The 20,641-nt window shown below is 48.5% G+C and overlaps 1 protein-coding gene across 1 annotated transcript in view; it reads right to left on the reverse strand.

The window, feature by feature from the left end:
* The window catches only part of hcn4 (hyperpolarization activated cyclic nucleotide-gated potassium channel 4), a 329,968-nt gene that overhangs the window by 34,383 nt on the left and 274,944 nt on the right, over positions 1 to 20,641 (reverse strand). Inside the window, exon 7 of the mRNA XM_038784491.1 lies at positions 14,817 to 14,981. Coding sequence (XP_038640419.1) covers positions 14,817 to 14,981 — 165 coding nt within the window. The remainder of the gene's footprint in view (positions 1 to 14,816; positions 14,982 to 20,641) is intronic.

Genomic DNA, 20,641 nt, shown 5'->3' on the forward strand with positions numbered 1-20,641 from the left:
TCTGTGCTTAATCATTCTCTAATTCTACGAAACACTACTTGGTGCAGTGCGAACACTTCTCTAAGTCAACAGAAAATAATGGTTTGTTGGTCTCAATGCCACAGGTTGACAGATGATTATAAACCCCAACTCCTTCTCTTGGAGAGCAATTAGATGATCAAAATTAGCAGAAACTAACCAGGAAGTATGTCACTTTATAAAAACATTTCCTCTTTTTGGGGGGTAAATGTGACATTTTCCACCCCCACCCCCCCAGCAAAATGTGGAACAATAAAGTGTGACACACATTTTGCATTTGGTACATTTCCTGTCCCCACTGCTGGAGTGTAGTTTCAAAGAATAAAGAACACTACAGCACAGGAACAGGCCCTTTGGCCCTCCAAGCCTGTGCCAGCCATGACACCGCCATTTTGTTAGGAAATATTGCAGGCGCGGCAATGTCTTACAAAACAGGAGAGGTAAATGTCCAGTTGGCCTATTTGGTGATGTTAGCGGAAGAATTAATGTTTGCTTATCTTTTGAGTAGTGCAATGGGGTCTTTGTGGGGTGTGCAACTGGCGGACGATGATCAAGGTGACCACACAGTGAAAGAGTGTTCTAACTTACTGCTGGGAGCATAGAATGCAGCAAATTGTGCCAATCACAGAGAGGTCAATGCAAGCTACGGGTTTAGGCAAAGCTATTAATGCAGAGTAAATTTGTGACGATTCCCAGCTCAAGCCACATCTCTTCAATGCCCGATCTTTTAACGCACTAATTACTAATGCTACTTTTCCAGCAAACGCTGGCTTGTGATTCCTGGTCAAGAGAAAAGCCATACAACCTGCTCTGTCAATGCCATTCCAAGGAGCTGGATAACCATCTGCAGTGACTGGTGATTCTCCATCCCTCCGTCCGGGTGAGGCCGCAACTCTCTCAGCACTGTCCCCTGCCGACATGAATCTGCCATGTAAAAGTAGCCGCTTCTCTTCAAATGAAAACGCAAGGTGGGGTCTCAAAATAAAACCTTCTGGGGATATAATTGAGCAGAACCTCAAGGAGAGATCTGAGGAACCCCCCCGGAGAGACCATTTGAATTCCATGAGTCAACCAACATCCTTAAACTGTGCATAATTTTAATTGGCTGGCGACTTGATCAATGGAGTCATTTTCAGAGGTATCTTTTTTAAATTCGTTCACGGGATGTGGCCATCGCTCAAGGCCTACAGTTGCTGCCCATCCCTCAGTGGCCATTTGCGAGGCCAGTTAAGAGTCAACCACAACGTGGCAGCGCGGTGGCGCAGTGGGTTAGCACTGCTGCCTCATGGCGCCCAGGTCCCAGATTCGATCCCGGCTCTGGGTCACTGTCCGTGTGGAGTTTGCACATTCTCCCCCTGTTTGTGTGGGTTTCGCCCCCACATCACAAAGATGTGCAGGATGGGTGGATTGGCCACGCCAAATTGCCCTTTAATTGGAAAAAGTGAATTGGGTACTCTAAATTTTAAAAAACGAGTCAACCACATTACTGTGGGTCTGGTTACGTGGAGGCCATACCAGGTTTGCCTGAAAGGACATTAGTGAACAAGATGGGTTTTTGGTCAACATTACTGAGACAAGCTTTTAATTCCAGATTTTTATTAATTGAGTTTACATTCCACCAGCTGCCGTGGTGAGATTTGAACCCGTGTCCGCAGGTATTTAGCTTGGCCACTAGATTACTAGTCCAGCGATATTACCACTATATGCTACCATAATACCATAGTTCAGTCAGCTAATCACATGAGAACAACGGGGGTAAATCCAAGTTATCAAACTAGTGAGATTAATTTTACCATGGACTTCAGGGCCTTGACATTAGGATGGAAAGTGGCACCAAGCATTCACTTGGCGACAACGAGACCAGCGCAGTCATTTTATCACAGGCGGCCTCCGGATTGGTCGCCAGTGGGTCCACTGCCCAACTAAGGATCATGGGTGGGCTCCTGATATTGTCTAGCCAATGAGGGGACTGGTAGTTCGGAAGCTTCAGCAGAACCACCAAGAGAGGTGGGTTCCACTGGGCAGGTAGGAGAGCTTGAAGGCACCTGAACAGTGGAGGTGCCCCCAAACGAGTAAACAAAAATAGAAATTTAGGAGGTCAAGGATATCAGGCAGAGGCTAAAACTCTCTAGGGGGACTGTTGGTGCTATGGGGTCAGCTGTCTATGCCTGAGGTCTCCTTTTTGAGCCATGGCGCCTCAGTGTCCAATGGCGCTCCAGAAACCCCGGAGGTAGGCCGACTCCACAAGGCCAGCAGCTTCCCATTGCAGCAGGGGGTTGATCCATCATCTCTAAAATGCCAGAGGCCCCAGAAAATGGTCATGGGGTGTGTAGTGTTCAACTGTTCATGTTAAATTATGTGCGTGTCTGACTCCTCTCAGTTCTCTGCGTCATTCGCTAAGTGCTGACTGAGAAACTGAACCAAGGTGAGCAACTGGAAGCCATGAGAGTGGGCATTTAAAATTATTGAATAAAACTCCTGTTCAGCCTAATAACCTGAGGTGTGTCATCTCTACATATCCCCAGGGCACAAAACACAAGAGCGGGCAGCCAATCTACCTCGTCGCGCATCTCCTGCCTGTCACTTGGAAACTTCTCCAGTAGCAAGACAGTGATGATGAGTCATTCTGACATGCCTCCTCATTATCTACTGTTTTCCTGCCACTCCAATCATCCCCACCATCTTGGCACAAGTAAAATTCAGCTCAGAGTCTCGGCAGCTTTTCACATTAGGCTCTCAATGTAAAGCACATAATAATAATCTTTATTGTCACAAGTAGGCTTACATTAACACTGCAATGAAGTTATTGCAAAAAGCCCCTAGTCGCCACATTCTGGCGCCTGTTCGGGTACACAGAGCGAGAATTCAGAATGACCAATTCACCTAACAACACGTCTTTCGGGACTTGTGGGAGGAAACCGGAGCAGCCGGAGGAAACCCACGCAGACACGGGGAGAACGTGCAGACCCCGGCACAGACAGTGACCCAAGCCGGGAATCGAACCTGGGACCCTGAAGCTGTGAAGCAACAGTGCTAGCCACTGTGTCACATTATTCGACTCATGATACTGTGAGAATGAAGAATCTAATGATGAGATTTGTTACACAATCCTCTCTTCAAGGGAGACAGGTAATCCATTTGAATAGTTAGCAATCAATCAGAATTTGGTCTGGCTTCTGCCAGATGCCATTCTGAATTTAGTGTATTCATTATCGCACTGCAGATTGGGGGGAGGGGGTTGGGGGAGGGTTGCTGTCCACAAATTGTTTGTTGTGTTACCATGACAGCAGTGACAACGCTTCAGAAGTATTTAATTCACTGGAAAGCACTCGGGGTCTCCTGAGGATGTGGAAGGCGCTACACAAATGCAAGCTCTTTCTTTCTTCCCGTTGTATTTCAAAGGATTTCGGGCGGTAGGCAGGAATGTAGAGCGGCAGTCACACTCAGATCGCCATGATCTTACTTAATGGCGGTGCAAGCTTGAGGGGTTGAGTAGCTCGTCCTGTTCATAATTTGTATGTTTGTATTCCAACATACACATCTAATCAGCTGGAGGGAGATTTAAACTTGGAAGTTTGGCAATGTTAGAAATGCAGAATCCACAAAATTCCCACAGTGCAGAAGGAGGCCATTTGGCCCATCGAGTCTGCACCGACCCTCTGAAAGTGCGCCCAACTAGGCCTATTCCCCCACCCTATCCCTGTAACCCTACCTAACCTGCACATCCTTTGACACTCAGGGGCAAATTAGCCTGGCCAATCCACCTAACCTGCACATCTTTGGATGATGGGGAGGAAACCGGAGCACCCCGGAGGAAACCCACGCAGACACGGGGAGAACGTGCAAACTCCACACAGACTGTCACCCGAGGCCGGAATCGATCCCGGGCCCCTGGTGCAGTGAGGCAGCGGTACCAACCACTGTGCCATCACGCCGCCCTATTAAGAACAAACCTTGCTTCAGGGGTGAATTGAGAGCGGATGATTCTCAATGGAACTTGGACTGAACTTGCTGCTGAACAGGGAGGGGTTCCAGAACGATACTTTCCCAATAAAACTCCGTGAATCATCGGAATGTCTTCTGCTGCCTCAGTCGGTAAATGGAGATTCACTTGCTTAACGGAATTTGATGAGTGTCAAGAAAACGGCTTTATGCTAGTCTTCCCCCCTTCTATTGCACGGTCGAAAAGGTAATGGAGATCAGCAATGGTACAATGACTGGAGCGTTGCTGTAGTGACGGTAGGTATTTACATAACTAACGACCTGTATCCAGCGCAGACTGCATTGGTCCCTAGATGGTATTACTGTCAAGAAAGTAGGCTATCGTTATTAATTTGTGCCTTCTCAAGGAAAGGGGAATAAGTCTATAAAAATCTAGAACACTGCACAGCCAAACTGCGTATACCATTTCCTATCTAGTTTAATTTTAAATACCAGTCCCATTGAGTTGAAGGTTGTTCATAATGGGGAATTAAAATGTTTCCACTGTTGTTCAGTCATTGTCGATCCCACATTGTGAAGAAGAAAGCCTTGCGATATAATGCCACTTTTCACGTCCCAATGCACTCTATGGTCAATGAAGCACTTGTAAAGTGTAGTCACTGTTGTAATGTAGGAAACGGAGCAGCTAATTGGTGTACACCAAGCTCCCACAAACAGCATCGTGATAATGGCCAGGTAATGTGTTTTTGAGATGTTGGTTGAGGGATACATATTGGCCAGGAGACCAGAGAGACTCCCCTGCCCCTCTTCATAATAGTGTGCTGTGGGATCTTTCTCAGCCACCCGAGCAGGTTCAACGTTTCGTCTGGAAGACGGCACCCCCGGCAGTGCAGCACTCCCGCAGTACTGCGCAAGAGTGTCAGCCCTGGAGTGGGATGTGAACCGTGGGACTCAAAGGTAAGTGGGTCATCAGCTGAGCCGCAGAGTACGACCAAGTGAATCACGGCGAGTGCTACCCAATGATCACTACCTGGGAAGCGAGGGCGGGGGTGGGGGGGAGGTGGGGGGGGGGGGGAGAGGGGGGGTGGGGAATTACCAGCTACTGTCCTTGGATCCCGAAATGCGAGGTAGCATTTTGCCTCAGTATAAAATGCAACTTCCCAAATGGTGGGTCGCGATTCCCCAATGGGGGGGGGGGGGGGGGGGGGGGCGCGGGGAGGGGGTCACAAGGTGCAATTTTGAAGTCCCGTGCGCCGAGGCAGCAATGGCTCCCTGGAGTTCAGGCGGAGATCTGGCAGCTGCTGGGCTCCATCAAATTATCTCTTTTTTCCATTGGCAGGTGTTGCCTAAAGATAGTCATAGAATTTTACAGCACAATTGGAGGCCACCGGGAAATCCTGTTGACAGCGGGGTTGGTGATCCCACTGGCGGGCCGCCTCTATCGCCGAAAAACACGCGGCGGGATGGTCGGAATATCGTGCCCAATATCCCAAATGTGATCTGACCAATGACTTGCAGCGGTGTAACATCACCTCCTTGCTTTTAAACTCTATGCCTCTATTTATAAACACAAGGATGCTATAAGCCTTCTTACCAAATGTTTGAACTTGCTTGGCCACCTTAAGAGAATTATGGGCGAAATTCTGCCATCGGGAGACTAAGGGCGAGATTTTCTGCAAATGCGGAGAATCGTAAAGGCTGCCGTGGGACAGGCCGTGACCCACGGCAGCCTTCACGCTCATTTCCGGGGCCGATTCTCCCCCCCGGGCGGGGCTAGGAGCGCGGCTCCTTGCGTCACGGCGGCGCGGCCTTGACGACGGTCGTCAAGGCCGCACGTCAAGCGTCACGCCGGCTGACGCGGCCGACATGCGCAGTTGCCGTCTTTTCCCTCAGCCGCCACACAAGACGTGGGCACCGATCGCGGGCCTATGCCCCCCTTGGCACGGCCGTGGTACTGCTGTGCCAATTGGGCCCCCAAACGGGCATCTGGCGCCCGTTTCATGACGGCAGCGAGCAGGTGTGTTTGCTGCCGTGTTGAAACAGGCGTGAAGGCCCGGCCGCTCGGCCCATCGGCCTCGGAGAATCGCCGCCCGACCATTAGAAACGGCGAGCGACGATTCTCCGAGCGGCCTGTCGTGAAACGCGGCACGCCGTTTTGGGGGGGGGGGTGGGGGAGAGAATCGCGTGCGGGCGGTGTGGCGGGAATCGCCCGGCACTCCCGCGATTCTCCCACCCGCCGTGGGGGTCGGAGAATTGCGCCCCATGTACTTGAACCCTGAGGTCCCTCTGCTCCTGTACTCCCCTCAAAGTTGTACTATTGAGCCTGTAGTGTCTCCCCATGTTTCTTCTCCCAAAATGCATTCCCTCACATTTCTCTGCATTGAAATTCATCTGCCAGCTGTCTGCCCATTTGGCCAACTTGCCAATGTCTCTCTGACGTCGCTCAGCGTCATCCTAACGATTCTACTGTTCTCCCTAGCTGAGTATCATCTGCAAATTTAGAGATTGTGCCCTCAATACCCACTTCTAAATTATTGATATAAATTAGAAAAAAGCAACACTGAGCCCTGGGGAACACCACTTTCAATTCCCGGATGTTTTTTACGGTCCGTGCTGCATTAAAAAACTTGTGAGCGGTCGGTGTTGATTTCCCTTCAACTTCCCCAATGCTGAGCTCCTGCTCCACCACCATTGGTCAAGAACCGAAGCTCACCCCCTGCTCAAGAGCAGGAACCTCCACCCACCACACCTCCCCACCCCTCCCACTCACCTCAGCAGCTCTCCTAACCCCCCCACCCCCTCCCTACCCCAGACTTTCACTCTGGTGGGATCAGACCGTAAAAAGACACTACTGTAAAGTAAAGGGTGGCACGATAGCACAGTGGTTAGCACTGTTGCTTCACAGTGCCGAGTTCAATTCTCACTTGGGTCACTGTCTGTGCGGAGTCTGCACGTCCTCCCCCGTGTCTGCGTGGGTTTCCTCCGGAGGCTCCGGTTTCCTCCCACAAGTCCCGAAAGACGTGCTTGTTAGGTGAATTGGACATTCTGAATTCTCCCTCTGTGTACCCGAACAGGCGCCGGAGTGTGGCGACGAGGGGATTTTCACAGTAACTTAATTTGCAGTGTTAATGTCAACCCACTTGTAACAATAATAAGGATTATTAGAATTAAAGGTACGTAACCTTTTCTGGGCTCCATCTGGTTTCCTGCTTCTTCTCGGGTCCCAACTGCATAATCCACGGTGAGGGATCCTGCAGTTGGGCGTGCAGGTTGGTGGAAGGGGGTAAGGGGAGTGGAGGGGGCAGAGGGGGTAGCTGGGGGATGGATACATTTTGGAAATATCCCATGACCCATATTAATAGAGGGAATTTTACATTTGTAGATTTGAAAAACAAAACCCCACCAGACTCTAATCGACACCAAGATCAAAATTGATGAATTGCTGATTGCTATTTGGTGACTGTGAAAAAGTACATATCAATGTCTAGATGTTGCAGGCATGAGATCATAGAATGAAAAAAAACAGGAAAAAAAAAATGAAAATCGCTTATTGTCACGAGTAGGCTTCAAATGAAGTTACTGTGAAAAGCCCCTAGTCGCCACATTCCGGCGCCTGTTCGGGGAGGCTGGTACGGGAATTGAACCGTGCTGCTGGCCTGCCTTGGTCTGCTTTCAAAGCCAGCGATTTAGCCCTGTGCTAAACCAGCCCCTATTATGGATGGGGAGTTGAAATCTTTGGTCAAGGTCCTATGTTACGGTGACCGGAGTCTAAAATTTCACGGCTTGGTGGTTTAGCACAACCTTATAATTTAAAATTATATCACCCCTTTGAAAAAAATCCACTTCTCCGACCATTTCCATGAAGCAACGTGAAAATTTGGATTCAGAAATTTTTGAGTCAGCCGTTCTAGATTGTGCTTCTTCACAAACGAGACTTTAAAAGTTTCTGGCAAAGGCACCGTTTCAGTACCCTGAGAATCTACCAGAGAAGACGGTAGCATTGTGGATAGCACAATCGCTTCACAGCTCCAGGGTCCCAGGTTCGATTCCGGCTTGGGTCACAGTCTGTGTTGGGTCTGCACATCCTCCCCGTGTGTGCGTGGGTTTCCTCCGGGTGCTCCGGTTTCCCACAAAATTGCCCTTAGTGTTGGGTGGGGTTACTGGGTTAAGGGGATCGGGTGGAGGTGTTGACCTTGGGTAGGGTGCTCTTTCCAAGAGCCGGTGCAGACTCGATGGGCCAAATGGCCTCCTTCTGCACTGCAAATTCTATGATCTAAGACGTTGTAAAGAGACTCTAATTCCACACATAGAGAAATACAGCGCAGAACAGGCCCTTCGGCCCACGATGTTGTGCCGAACGTTTGTCCGAGGTTAATCACAGATCATCGAATTTTGGACACTAAGGGCAATTTATCACGGCCAATCCACCCAACCACACATGCGAGGATATCGAGAGAAGCAAGAACAAACGAGAAAAATATACGCAGAGTTTAGGAGACTCGCAAGAATCCAATGTCCAGGATTGAATCCGGATGATAAAGAAAGATGGAGAGAGTTGGTTTAGAGATCAGGGGCGAAATTCACCAAAGTCCATCGTGACGCCCTTGACCGGCGGGCAAAAACGGCGCTGGTGACTCAGGCGTCGGGGCCCGCTTATCAGCACGAAATCTCCCGTCCCGAAAGGGCCAGCAGCGGAGTGACGCTGTACGCGTCAGTTTCACCCGCTGCGGAAGTGGCGCGTCGTTTGACGTCGGGCGACATCATCAATGCCGCCCGGCGAAACATGATATAAATAGCGCCCCCGCCCCCCCCACCCAACCCCCACCCCCCACCCCTCTCCACCCACCCCTACCCCAACCACTCCCCCCCACCCCAACCAACCCCCCCACCACCACTACACACCCCCCCCCCCCCCCACTACCCCCCGGCACCCCCCGCACTCGAAGTAGGTAATTTATCTTTCTCCCCGGCCTGTCACCCACCTCCAAGCTGAACGGCGTCAACCATCATGAATGGTCGACGCCGTTATAAACCAACTTTGATTTTCGCCGACGTGACCCGTGGCCACGTCGGCGGGATTTCGGCCCATCTGGGCCGGAGAATAATTAAGCCTCAAAAAACAATGGCATCCCGCCGGCCCCAGCCGTTCTCAGAGGCGGGCGGCGGGATTTGAAGAACGCCGTTTTATGGCGGGTGGGAGAATTTTGAACATGGCGGGAGCGGGATTATCGGCGCCCCCGGGCGATTCTCCGACCCTGCGTGGGGTTGGAGAATTTCGCCCCAGAGGTCAGAGGTGAATCATTTGGTAGTGCGTCCATTGATAGAACAATTCCATTCTGCGAATTTGGGGCAATGATTTTCAGTTCCCTGTTTGCCAGCAGAACACGAAGGTATTTAGTCAAAACAGCCTTACAAACGGATGCTATACATAGTGTTTTAATAAGGCTTAACATTCTGAAGGGTTCTAATTAGCCTGGGGGAAGCAGCATTTGTCTTCCTGTGTTTCTGTCATCGTTCCTTCAGGATGTGAGATCTAAACCTCTGGCAATATGTTGTCACCATTAGGAAAACATTTTTATACAGAAAATCGACAGGGAACACAGGCCCAGAAAGCATTGTTGGTAAATAAAGGCCAACACATGGTTAAACACAAACGCCTGCCGCCCCTCGTTCTGCTTTGAATGGCAGTGTTTAATCCTTTCGTTTTAAATGTGCTAACTTCTCTATGGAAATAGTGGACAACTTGAACACGTCAAGTGTTCGCTCACTCATGTCATTAACAGTAGTTTCTCAGCTACAGTCTGTTCTACTGAGGCGGATGTATCTGTCATTTTGGAGCAAATAAGGATCAGGCAAGTGCAACTGTGAATGCTTTGACGAGTGTTAAAGAGATATTAAAAACAAGCTGAGTTTCCGTTCCAAATTCATTTTGTTGCATTGATGGCATATTGGCTGCAGGATTCTAACTGTAGTTAGTGATTCAGTTCTACTGCGTTAGCCTTTGCGACATTGTTGGCAACTGTTCAGGGCTGGTATTGGATGCCCGAGGAGAATATTCAGCCTTGTGTTCTCCCTGCCCTGCCCCACATTTAACTTTCAAAAGTGAATATTGTGCATCAGCATGAATTGAAATTCTGCATTTATCATTACAAATTTATTTTACATGAGAAAGGAGAAAACGATACTGTGTGCACATTCTCATTGTTCTACACTTTGCACAGATATGTAGTTGAAGAAATGATTATATCTTCTTTTTTTATAAAATAAATTTAGAGTACCCAATTATTTTTTTCCAATTAAGGGGCAATTTAGCGTGGCCAATGCACCCACGCTGCACATCTTTGGGTTGTGGGGGCGAGACCCACGCAAACACGGGGAGAATGTGCAAACTCCACACGGACGGTGACCCAGAGTCGGGATCGAACCTGGGACCTCGGCGCCGTGAGGCATCAGGGCTAACCCACTGCGCCACCATGCTGCCCGAAACGATTTGATCTTGAGGGGCACCTCTCCATATCAAGTGTGGCTGACCAGGAGTCTCTCCCGCTCTTACCGCCAGCTATTGGCGTGTTTGAAAGGATTTGCAGGTTGGCACACTCAACCTTTTTGACCTCTGTTATGAACGCACCTTCCTTGGCCGTCAAGTCCTGGGATGGGACTCAAACATGGAGCTTCTAGCTCAGAGGCAGCGACGCTATCTGTTACCTCACAAGACGTCCACCAAATATCAAGGGGACAACAATTTATATTTCATGAGAAGAGAGTGCTGATTGCTTAGCAAGTGGACTCTGAGCGGAGGAGGCTTTGCCATGGGAATGCATCAGTTAACTTGGGTCGTTCCCTGGGGCAGTGCATTCACCAATCAGAGCAAACCTCTTGGTTTGAATTTAAACAAAGCTTGGCAGTTAACTGTCAGTTATCAGTTAACTGGTGCATTCTCCAGGCAACGCCTCTACCATCCAGTTGCGTTATTGTCAGTCGTGGCTTAGTTGCCTTAGAGTCTTTAGCTTCCAGGCTTAATTGAGCAGAATAATCAAGGCTGATTCTCACAAGAGCACAAGAGTTAATCAAAGCATTCGGTAAGATCATGGCTGATCCGAATACGGCCTTCATTCCACGCTCCCGCTCCTACCCATACCCCCCCCCCCCCCCCCGCCTCATAACCCTTGACTCCCTTGCTGACCCAAAATGTTATTAACTCAGCCTTGGTTATATTCCATAACCCAGCATTCACTGCTCTCCGGAGAAGCAAATTCCCACAGCCCGATGACACCCGAGGAAGAAAAAGCCTTGGCAGGAGTCTCCGGTCCCCCAGCTGCGTCTTTCTCAGCTGTGCACCGGCGGGTTTATGTCCTCCCGCTGCCTGTTACTGGGATTTCCCATTGAAACCATTCCACGTCTCCGGTGGTGAAGGTGCGCTGAAGCGGGAAAAGTGAATCCCAACAGTCGCAGAATTCCGGCCTTTATCTCAATCTTAAATATGAGGCACCTTATTTTTAAATCGTGTCCCCTCATTCTAACCTTTACCACAGGAGGAAGCATCCCCTCAGTATCCACCCTCTCAGGATCTTATACGTTTCAATCAGATGACATCTCATTCTTCTAAATTCTCATGGGAATAGGCCAACCTGCTCAACCATTCTGTGGCGATATGCATATGCATAACAACGTTGATAGTTGAATGTATGACCTCTGACCAGCAGGTAGGGACGGTGATCCACCATGTGCCTCCATAGATCAGCAGTAAGTCGTACTAGAGGACAGTCGAATTATAAGTAGCTCCAGGAGAAATCACTTATTCATTTCCATTTGTATTATAGTTTGTTACTTATCTTTCCACGTGTTCATTTTGTTAATAAACTATCTTACTAGTTAAAGATCTAGATGATCTGTGTGCATCTGTACCACATCCACAACACGGAACTTAACCCATTCCTCATAAGGTTGCCCCTTTATCCCAGGAATGTAGCACTGAGGGATACGCTGGGTGGGATTTTCCATCGAGTCTGCACCAGCCCTTGGAAAGAGCACCCCACTTAAGCCCAAACCTCCACCCTATCCCTGGAACCCAGCAACCCCACCTAACCTCCTGGACACTAAGGGGCAATTTAGCATGTCCAATTCACCTAACCGCACGTCTTTTGGGACTTGTGGGAGGAAACCGGAGCGCTCAGAGGAAACCCATGCAGACACGGGGAGGACGTGCAGACTCCGCACAGACAGTGACCCAAGCCGGAAATCGAACCTGGGACCCTGGAGCTGTGAAGCAACAGTGCTAACCACTGTGCTGTCGTGCCGCCCACATGATCCTGACTGGATATTTCCAGCATTTTCTGATTTTATTTCGGATTTCCAGCATCTGCAGCATTTTTGCTTTCCGACGATCACAAAATTTAACACTGATGCAGAAACCCGTCGCCCAAGAAGGTGTCCGCTGCCCTTAGGTGTTTAAAAATAGCATTTTACCTCAGCGATATTTTTTTTTGCTTCAAAGTCAATGATTGCAGTTACCTCAGTAATCTCCGCATTTAAAAAAAAATGCTCACTGAAGTGCAGCAAGAATGTTTTTCACAATAAGAACCCCTGCTAAATCGCAGTAAGCATATTCCGAAAATCTGACAAGTAACAGATTAGTTATTAAAATTATAATGTTCTGAGATTTCAATTATACTGTCAAATTTCCATGGCTTCCTCCTGCTCTCAAAGGGCTGTTCTGCTGATTAGGTCACAGGCTGACTCTCAGTCATCCTTCCATTATCTATTCAACCCATTACTTCATTCAGTCAACAAAAAAAGCAAAGAGCAACATAATTTTGGCAATTAAAAAATGAAAGGTCTGCATTCAAGTTCGCTGACCTTTGAACGTGCCTGAATTGAACAGACGGTAGGTTGTGGATTTAAAGTTTTTGAAATTACAGTTCATTGATTATAAAAGGCTCTCATTAACTGGCCGCCTTAAATTGATATTGTAATTTTTGAAGAAAAGATTTACGCTTTTGTCAATTCTTGTCATTGCGACCTGCGTATTTTAAAAATAAATTTAGAGTGCCCAATTCATTTTTTCCAATTAAGGGGCAATTTAGCATGGCCAATCCACCTAGCCTGCACATCTTTGGGTTGTGGGGGCGAAACCCTCGCATACACGGGGAGAATGTGCAAACTCCACACGGGCGGTAACCCAGAGCCGGGATCGAACCTGGGACCTCGGTGCCGTGAGGCAGCAATGCTAACCGTTGCGCCACCGTGCGGCCCTTTGTGGTTTTTTACATAGTCTGCGCTGTGTTTGGAAGTGTCGCGGATGCTACTGCGCACCCTATACGGTGTGAAGATCATGAAAAGTTCATATGCTTTCTTTTTACCTTCCATTCGTCAACTTGCAATTCCCTGCCTCCTCTCTTGATGGGGTATGGTAGCCTTGATGCCTCTACTCCATAATGGCAAAGGTGGTGCCTCGGTGATGTAACCGGGCTAGTAATCTAGAGACCCAGGCTAATGGTCTAGGACTGCCGGTTCGAATCCCACCAAGGATTAATAAAGAAATCCTGAATTGAAAGCTCCTCTCAGCCACGGTGACCACAAAGCTGCCGTTGATTGTTGTAAAACCTCATCTCGGTTCACTAATGTCCTTTAGGGAGGGAATCCTGCCGTCCTTACACGGTCTGGCCTACATGAGACTCCAGAGCCCACAGCGATGTGGTTGACTCGAAAACTGCCCTCTGAAATGGCCAGGCATTTCACTCAAGGTATTTGGGATGGGCAGCAAATGCTTTTTGGCCTTGCCAGCGATGCCTGTGCCCCATGAAAGAAAGAAAGAGACAATCTTTACGGGGCACCAGATGTTGACAGTCTACCACACTGTATGAATCATCGTACCTGAAATTGGCCAAGTTGGCCAATTGTGATATTTGACCACTTTCCCGCCCCTTACCCCCATGCCAGCTCTCTCAGGTGAAGTCAAAGATCCTACGGCACCATTCCGCAGAAGGGAAGGGAAGCTATTTCCCCATGCTCTGACCAATATCTAACCCTTGATAAATATCACTGAAACAGACTATTTGGTTAGTCATTCCGGTAGCACGGTAGCATTGTGGATAGCACAATTGCTTCACAGCTCCAGGGTCCCAGGTTCGATTCCGGCTTGGGTCACTGTCTGTGCGGAGTCTGCACGTCCTCCCCGTGTGTGTGTGGGTTTCCACCAGGTGCTCCAGTTTCCTCCCACAATCCAAAGATGTGCAGGTTAGGTGGATTGGCCATGATAAATTGCCTTTAGTGTCCAAAGTTGGCCTTATTGTTGGGTGGGGTTACTGGGTTATGGGGATAGGGTGGAGATGTGGGCTTGGGTCAGGTGCTCTTTCCAAGAGCAGGTGCAGACTCGATGGGAAGAATGGCCTCCTTCTGCACTGTAAATTCTATGATAATTACCACACACACTGCTGTTTGAGGGATCTTGCTGTACGCAAATTGGCTGCTATGCTATCTTACAACAGTGACCACATTTCAAAAGGCTAAAACCTTGAAAGTGCTTTGGGTTGTCCTGAGATCGTGACAGGCGCCATAGAAATTCATTCTTTTCTTCACGGACATTAGTTCGCTCAGCACAAACCTTCTTGTCTAAGCATAGCGTCACACCAGCTGGTGGATGTACTTTATAAGCTTGCGAATTCACAGTTTGCAGTGCAATGTTCCAGATTTCCTGAATGGAAGCTGCATCAATTCATTAACTGTGCAGCATCTAAGGATCCGGTGGATCTCTATCACTTTCCTCGCTGTCCTTACGGACGTTAAGGTGAGAGACCACAACAGCTATGGATGAAAAGGGGTGCCCACCGCTCAAATAGAATAAAAAGGAGATATACCTATCCTGTCGAGTCGGTCGAGAGCCACTGTTTCGAAGGCGCGCCTCATCATTGGATACTCCTCCAGCACTTCATTGAAGTGGTCTACAGAGAGGGAGTACAGCCTGCAGTAAGTGTCGGCTCGCACACTCGCTGTCCGACGGCCACGGGTCAGCAAGCAGATTTCTACCGAGAGAGAGAAAGAAAGAGTAATCGATTAACAAGGTCAATGGCTTCACACTCCTGTCTCAGTGCCCAGCAAGGCATTGTCCGAATCTGAATTGGGCCGAAACCCAATCATTCGGTTAAAATCGGAACTTGTGAAGCATTCGCACTGCAATTGTAATCTCAATGTGAAGTACCTTCGCTGTTTAACAACACCGCTCTCCTGGTGAACAAAGGAATTAGAAACAGAAATAGGAAATTCAGCCCCCTCAGGCCTACTCTGCCATTTAATTAGATCATGGCTGATCTCTTCCTGTTCTCAAATCCACCTTCTTCTGTGTTCCCCATATCCCTTTAACCCGTTTCTTAAAAATCAGAAATATATCTATCTCCTTCTTGAAACCATTTAATGACTCAGATTCCACCGCACTATGGGGCTGCGAGTTCCACAGGTTCATCACCCTCTGCGAGAAGTCGTTCCTCCTCATCCTTCCATCCTTGAAAGGGGCCTTGTCTGGACCGCTGGAGTGAAGCAGCATAGGAATGTCTGAAATTCTGACTACCCTTCAGCTTCACGCCCGATTTTGGCTTGATACAAAGTCCGAAACACACAAAGTTTAAAGTGTGCCATTATTTGAAGATCGGGGTTGAAGGCTACATGATCACTGCGAACTGAAAGCAAATATTCGAAGTCACTCAGCACACTAACCTTTAGAAAAATGTTCCCGTTGACTACTTTGCTCATGATGGATCAATCATCGGTGAGATTTTAGCGAACTAACAAGGATTAGATAGAATAGCACTTAATATGTAACAGAACCACTTTCTTCTTCGTTCAAACTCTTAATAACTCAAGTGTTTTTCAGCAACACATGCCTTGGGCTCTGCCTGACTTGGACCAGCGCTTAAGTACAATAGATTCCACAGTTTTATTCATTGTTGACTCTGATGCAGATAAAGGGATCCCAATCCACCGGCCTATTATCTATTCATTCAAACCATGGTCTCACTGAATAAGGCACTTCACATTTATTCACACCGTACAGAATCTCAGGAGTCCAAAGCCATTCCTTTATTCATTGTCATGACAATGACTGCTTATGGACCAAACCACGGATTAAAACATATCCTATTCATGTCCTCATTTATGCATGGAAATCACCAATATCTTCTTCATTCTCATTGCATACAATCTAATACACTCCAATTATCCACTGTTACTAAAGTACAGAGTACATATTAAGTTAACCTAGTGCCAGACCTCACTTTGTGAAGCGCAATTAATTACCTTTATCCGAATATCTCCTCTCTTCTGTTTCGATTTACATTGATCTGCTGAACAAATAATTAAGTCAATTTACCCCCCACTGTTTTTTTAAAAAAATGCGTGCTTTGTGTAATTCCTGCTCTGAACAAAAGTATTTTGACACCCCTGTCATATATTTACTGTGTTTAGCTGAATCACATCATTGCTAGCCTCCCCACAAGCATTGTTTTGAACATTGTAGAATGTGGTTTACTACAGATAACAAATGCCACCCATGGTTCATTTATAACGCATTGCTTTACAGATCAGCATTATAACTAGGTTGGATAATTCCAATCAACTTAAATGTAGTGAATCATTTTGTAATGCGGTGTTTACTGCATGTTCTGCACTCCTCTCCCCCACATGTCAATATTAAAGAAGATAGCATTCGGCGCAAGGGACCATAAAAGTGAGGGATGGGGCAAATTGATGATCTCATGTCAGAAGCGGCAGAAGGCTGAGATAAATCTTTTACTTTTCATTAGCCGAAACAAAACCACCCCTGAGTGAAACGCCAACCGAACTGAGAGGGTCCGGGCTTTATCCAAGTGTTGATGGCTACTTACTAGTGACAAGCAACTTTGGGTTCCATGGCGGGATCGCCCTTACTGAAAAAGACGGGTCCTTGTACTTGTGCATTGTTCAAAAAAAAAGAGATACTGCTGCCCAAACGTTTCATCTTGCTTCATCAGGAGAGGTGCAAGAGTACCAAATTTCAAAGGAAGCAATGATTTATATTGCATAAGAAAAGGGGCTGACTAGTTGATAAGATGACTGATTGTTTGAGGTGTTGTCATGGGGAATGCACCAGAGAACTATTGTTTCCCCGTGCTTTTGCTTAATTCGAGAAAGGTGCAATGCCTGGACATGTTACTTTTTCTTGCAGAGGACAGGTTCCTATATTGAACATATGTATCTTCCAGCAAGTGTAAGTAAGGCACATTGCAAGCCGGACAGATAATCTTAAATTGTCTTTGTACTTATTTAGCTCCTTCTGTGTTCTTAGGTTGTCACAAAGTGCATCACAACCAGTGGCCCCAATATTTAGGAAGAATATGCGGTGGAGTGTGATAGAGTACCCGGCAAGGCTGGGGGCATAAAGGTTTTCAATTTTAAACTGATTACCCTAATTTTCAAATTGCTCCATGGCTTCACACCTTCCTGTCTCTGTACCCCCTCCAGCCCCACAACCCTCCAAGATATATGCACTCCTCCCAACTCTGCTCTGTCGTGCATCCTCGATTTTAATCGCTCCACCTTCATTATCTGTGCCTTCAGCTGCCTGGGCCCTAAGATTTTGAATCCCGCTCACCCCCCCCCCCCCCCCCCCCCCCCGCAAACATTCTGCCTCTCTCTGTCTCTTTCATCCTTTTATGACGCCCTTTCAAAACCTAGCTCTTTGCTCAAACCTTTAGTCACCTAATGGGATTTTCCACTCCCAACATCTCCTCACGGCTTGTTTTGCAACAGCAGAGGCAGGATCTTCTGGTCCCGACACCATCAATGGGATTTCCTGTTGTTCACACCCTCCACCACAGGGGAACCCACAGGCGGGGGAGGTCATGGTCGGCGGGACTGGAAAATCCTGTCAGCGGGAATGTCTGGAAAACCCCGCCCCGATATCTCTTCATGAAGTCAAATCCTGTTTCTTAACACTATTGTGGAGCACCTTGGGGTGTTTTGTTACACTGAAGGTGTTATATAAATGCAAATTATTGTTAGACTGCCAATTTTAATGATGGGGGCATCACGCTAATATTATCCCGCCGGCAAATGGACAAGTTCGCAAGGCATGATTATTCCAGAATATTCCGCTCCAGACTGGACGACAAGTTCTTCACCGGAGTACATCTTCATTCCAACCCCCCTACGTCGGCCGGCAGGTGCAAACCTAATCAGATGTTACACTGTGCTGCTGGATACTCGATTCCTTCTCTCTGAGAACATGTTCGGACAAAACTGCAGCTGTAAGAAATGATTGCAATTCGCGCCGTGTAATAAAAACGGACTCCTCTGCCACTGCCTGTTAATTGGGCTGGAGGAAAGCACGTCAGCCCACTCAAAGAAAGCGGAGAGCCCATCTTCAGAGACGGGGCGGGCTGGGCAAGCTAATGTGAACAGCAGTGTGGTTGGACGATGGATTTAAGTACCTTCAGAGAGGGATTGAAGCACGCAGCTAAGTAGGATACATAAAACATAGAAAATAGGAGCAGGAGTAGGCCATTTTTGCCTGCTCAGCCATTCAGTATGATGATGGCTGATACTCTATCTCAACACCATACTCCCAAGCTCTCCCCACACCCCTTGACACCTTTAGAGTACAGAAATCTATTTCCTTCTTAAATACGTTCAGTGACTCTACCACAGAGAATGACAAGATAAGACTGCATGACCAAAGAAAGAAATGGTTGTATTATGAAGACAAACCACTGAGAAAAAGGTTCAATGGGGGATAATGTAGATTCAAAGTGAGGATAAAGGAAGGGAAACATTCTAAGATTGAAGTGAAGAGAAGGAAGGTACGAACCCATGTCCACAGGTTGAAGAGAGGCTAAGAATAGACCAGTTCAATCAATGATCTGTTAGGGAATGATCAATATGAAACTGCAGAGGCTGGATTCTCGGTCCTGAGACTAAGTGTTGACGCTGGGTTCAAGTCCCACTCCAGGGGCGCGATTCTCCGCTCCCCACGCCGGGTGGGAGAATCGCGGGAGGGCCGGGCGAATCACGACACGCCGCCCTGGCACCCCCCGCGATTTTCCCACCCCCCCCCCAAAATGGCGTGTCGCGGAATCGCCGCTCGCTGTATTTCACGGCGATCGGCGATTCTCCGGCACGGATGGGCCGAGTGGCCTGACGTTCCCAACCTGTTCACGCCGGCGGCAACCACACCTGGTCGCTGCCGGCGTGAACATAGCGCAAAAGGTAAGTTTAGTGCCTGTGTGGGACGGAGAGGGGATTGAGCACCACGGCCGTGCTCGGGAGGGGACTGGCCCGCGATCGGTGCCCACCGATCATCAGGCCGGCGTCTCCAAGAGACGCGCTCTTTCCCCTCTGCCGCCCCGCAAGATCAAGCCGCCACGTCTTGCGGGACAGCGGAGGGGAAGACAGCAACCGCGCATGCGCGGGTTGGAGCCAGCCAACCTGCGCATGCGCGGCTGACGTCACTTAGGCACCGCCATTGCGTCATTCTCGGCACGCCGCTTTGACGCAAGCATCAAGGCCCGGCGGCCGAGTTTCTCACAACGGCGCTCCTAGCCCCCTGGGGGGGGGGGGGGAGGGGGGGTTAATAGAGTGCGAGGAGCGGCCTCCGACGCCGTCGTGAAACTCGGCCGAGTTCACGACGGCCCTCTTGATGCCGCGCGGGAGCGGAGAATCGCGCCCCAGGACTTAATGGCCAAGGAAGTTGTGTTCATAATGTGGCCAACCAGGTTGATTATCCATCCATAAATCCTTCTCGATGAGGTGGTAAGAACAAAGAACAATACAGCACAGGAACAGGCCCTTCGGCCCTCCAAGCCTGTACCGGTCATGATACCGACCTTGGCCAAAACACTCAGCACTTCCTTGTGCCGTATCCTCTATACCCATCCTATCCATTATTTGTTGAGATGCCTTTTGAACGCCGGTAATGTATCTGCTTCCACAACCTCCCCTGGCATCGCGTTCCAGGCACTCACCACCCTCTGTGTAAAAAACCTGCCTCGCACATCTCCTCTAAACTTTGCCTCCTGGACCTTAAACCTATGCCCCCCCTGGTGACTGACCCCTCAACCCTGGGAAAGAGTGCCTGCTGGGGGGAGATTCCTGGCCAGCCATTTGAAGGATAGGCAAATTGGAGCCTCGACCAATCAATATTCATAGATCCAAAGAAACATGGGTGCTAAAAAAATGGTGCACGTCATCGCAGCAACCAGTCCTCCGAGTAAAATGCAAAACACCACAACCTCTGTCTACTTGCGGAGGGGTTGAGAAGAGTAGGAGATGACTTGATTGAAACGTATAGTATCCTGAGAGGTGTTGACAGGGTGGGTGCGGAGAGGCAGTTTCCTCTTGTGGGAGAATCTAAAACTTGGGGGTCACTATTTAAAAATAAGGGGTCACCCATTTACGAGAGATTGGGAGAATTTCTTAATTTCAAAGGTCCTGAAATTTTGGAACTCTCTCCTCAGAAGGTAGTGGAAACTGTCTTTGAATATCTTTAAGGCAGAGGTAGTTAGATTCTTCATAAGCAAAGGGGTGAAGGGTTATTGGGATTAGGCAAGAATGTGGGATTGAGGTTACAATCCGATCAGTCACGATTTTATTGAATGGTGGAGCAGGTGCGAGGGGCCAAGTGGCCCGTTCGTATTTTTTCGAATGCAATGGTGCC

This window comes from Scyliorhinus canicula, chromosome 24 (assembly GCF_902713615.1).
Source record: "Scyliorhinus canicula chromosome 24, sScyCan1.1, whole genome shotgun sequence".
NCBI lineage: Eukaryota > Metazoa > Chordata > Chondrichthyes > Carcharhiniformes > Scyliorhinidae > Scyliorhinus > Scyliorhinus canicula.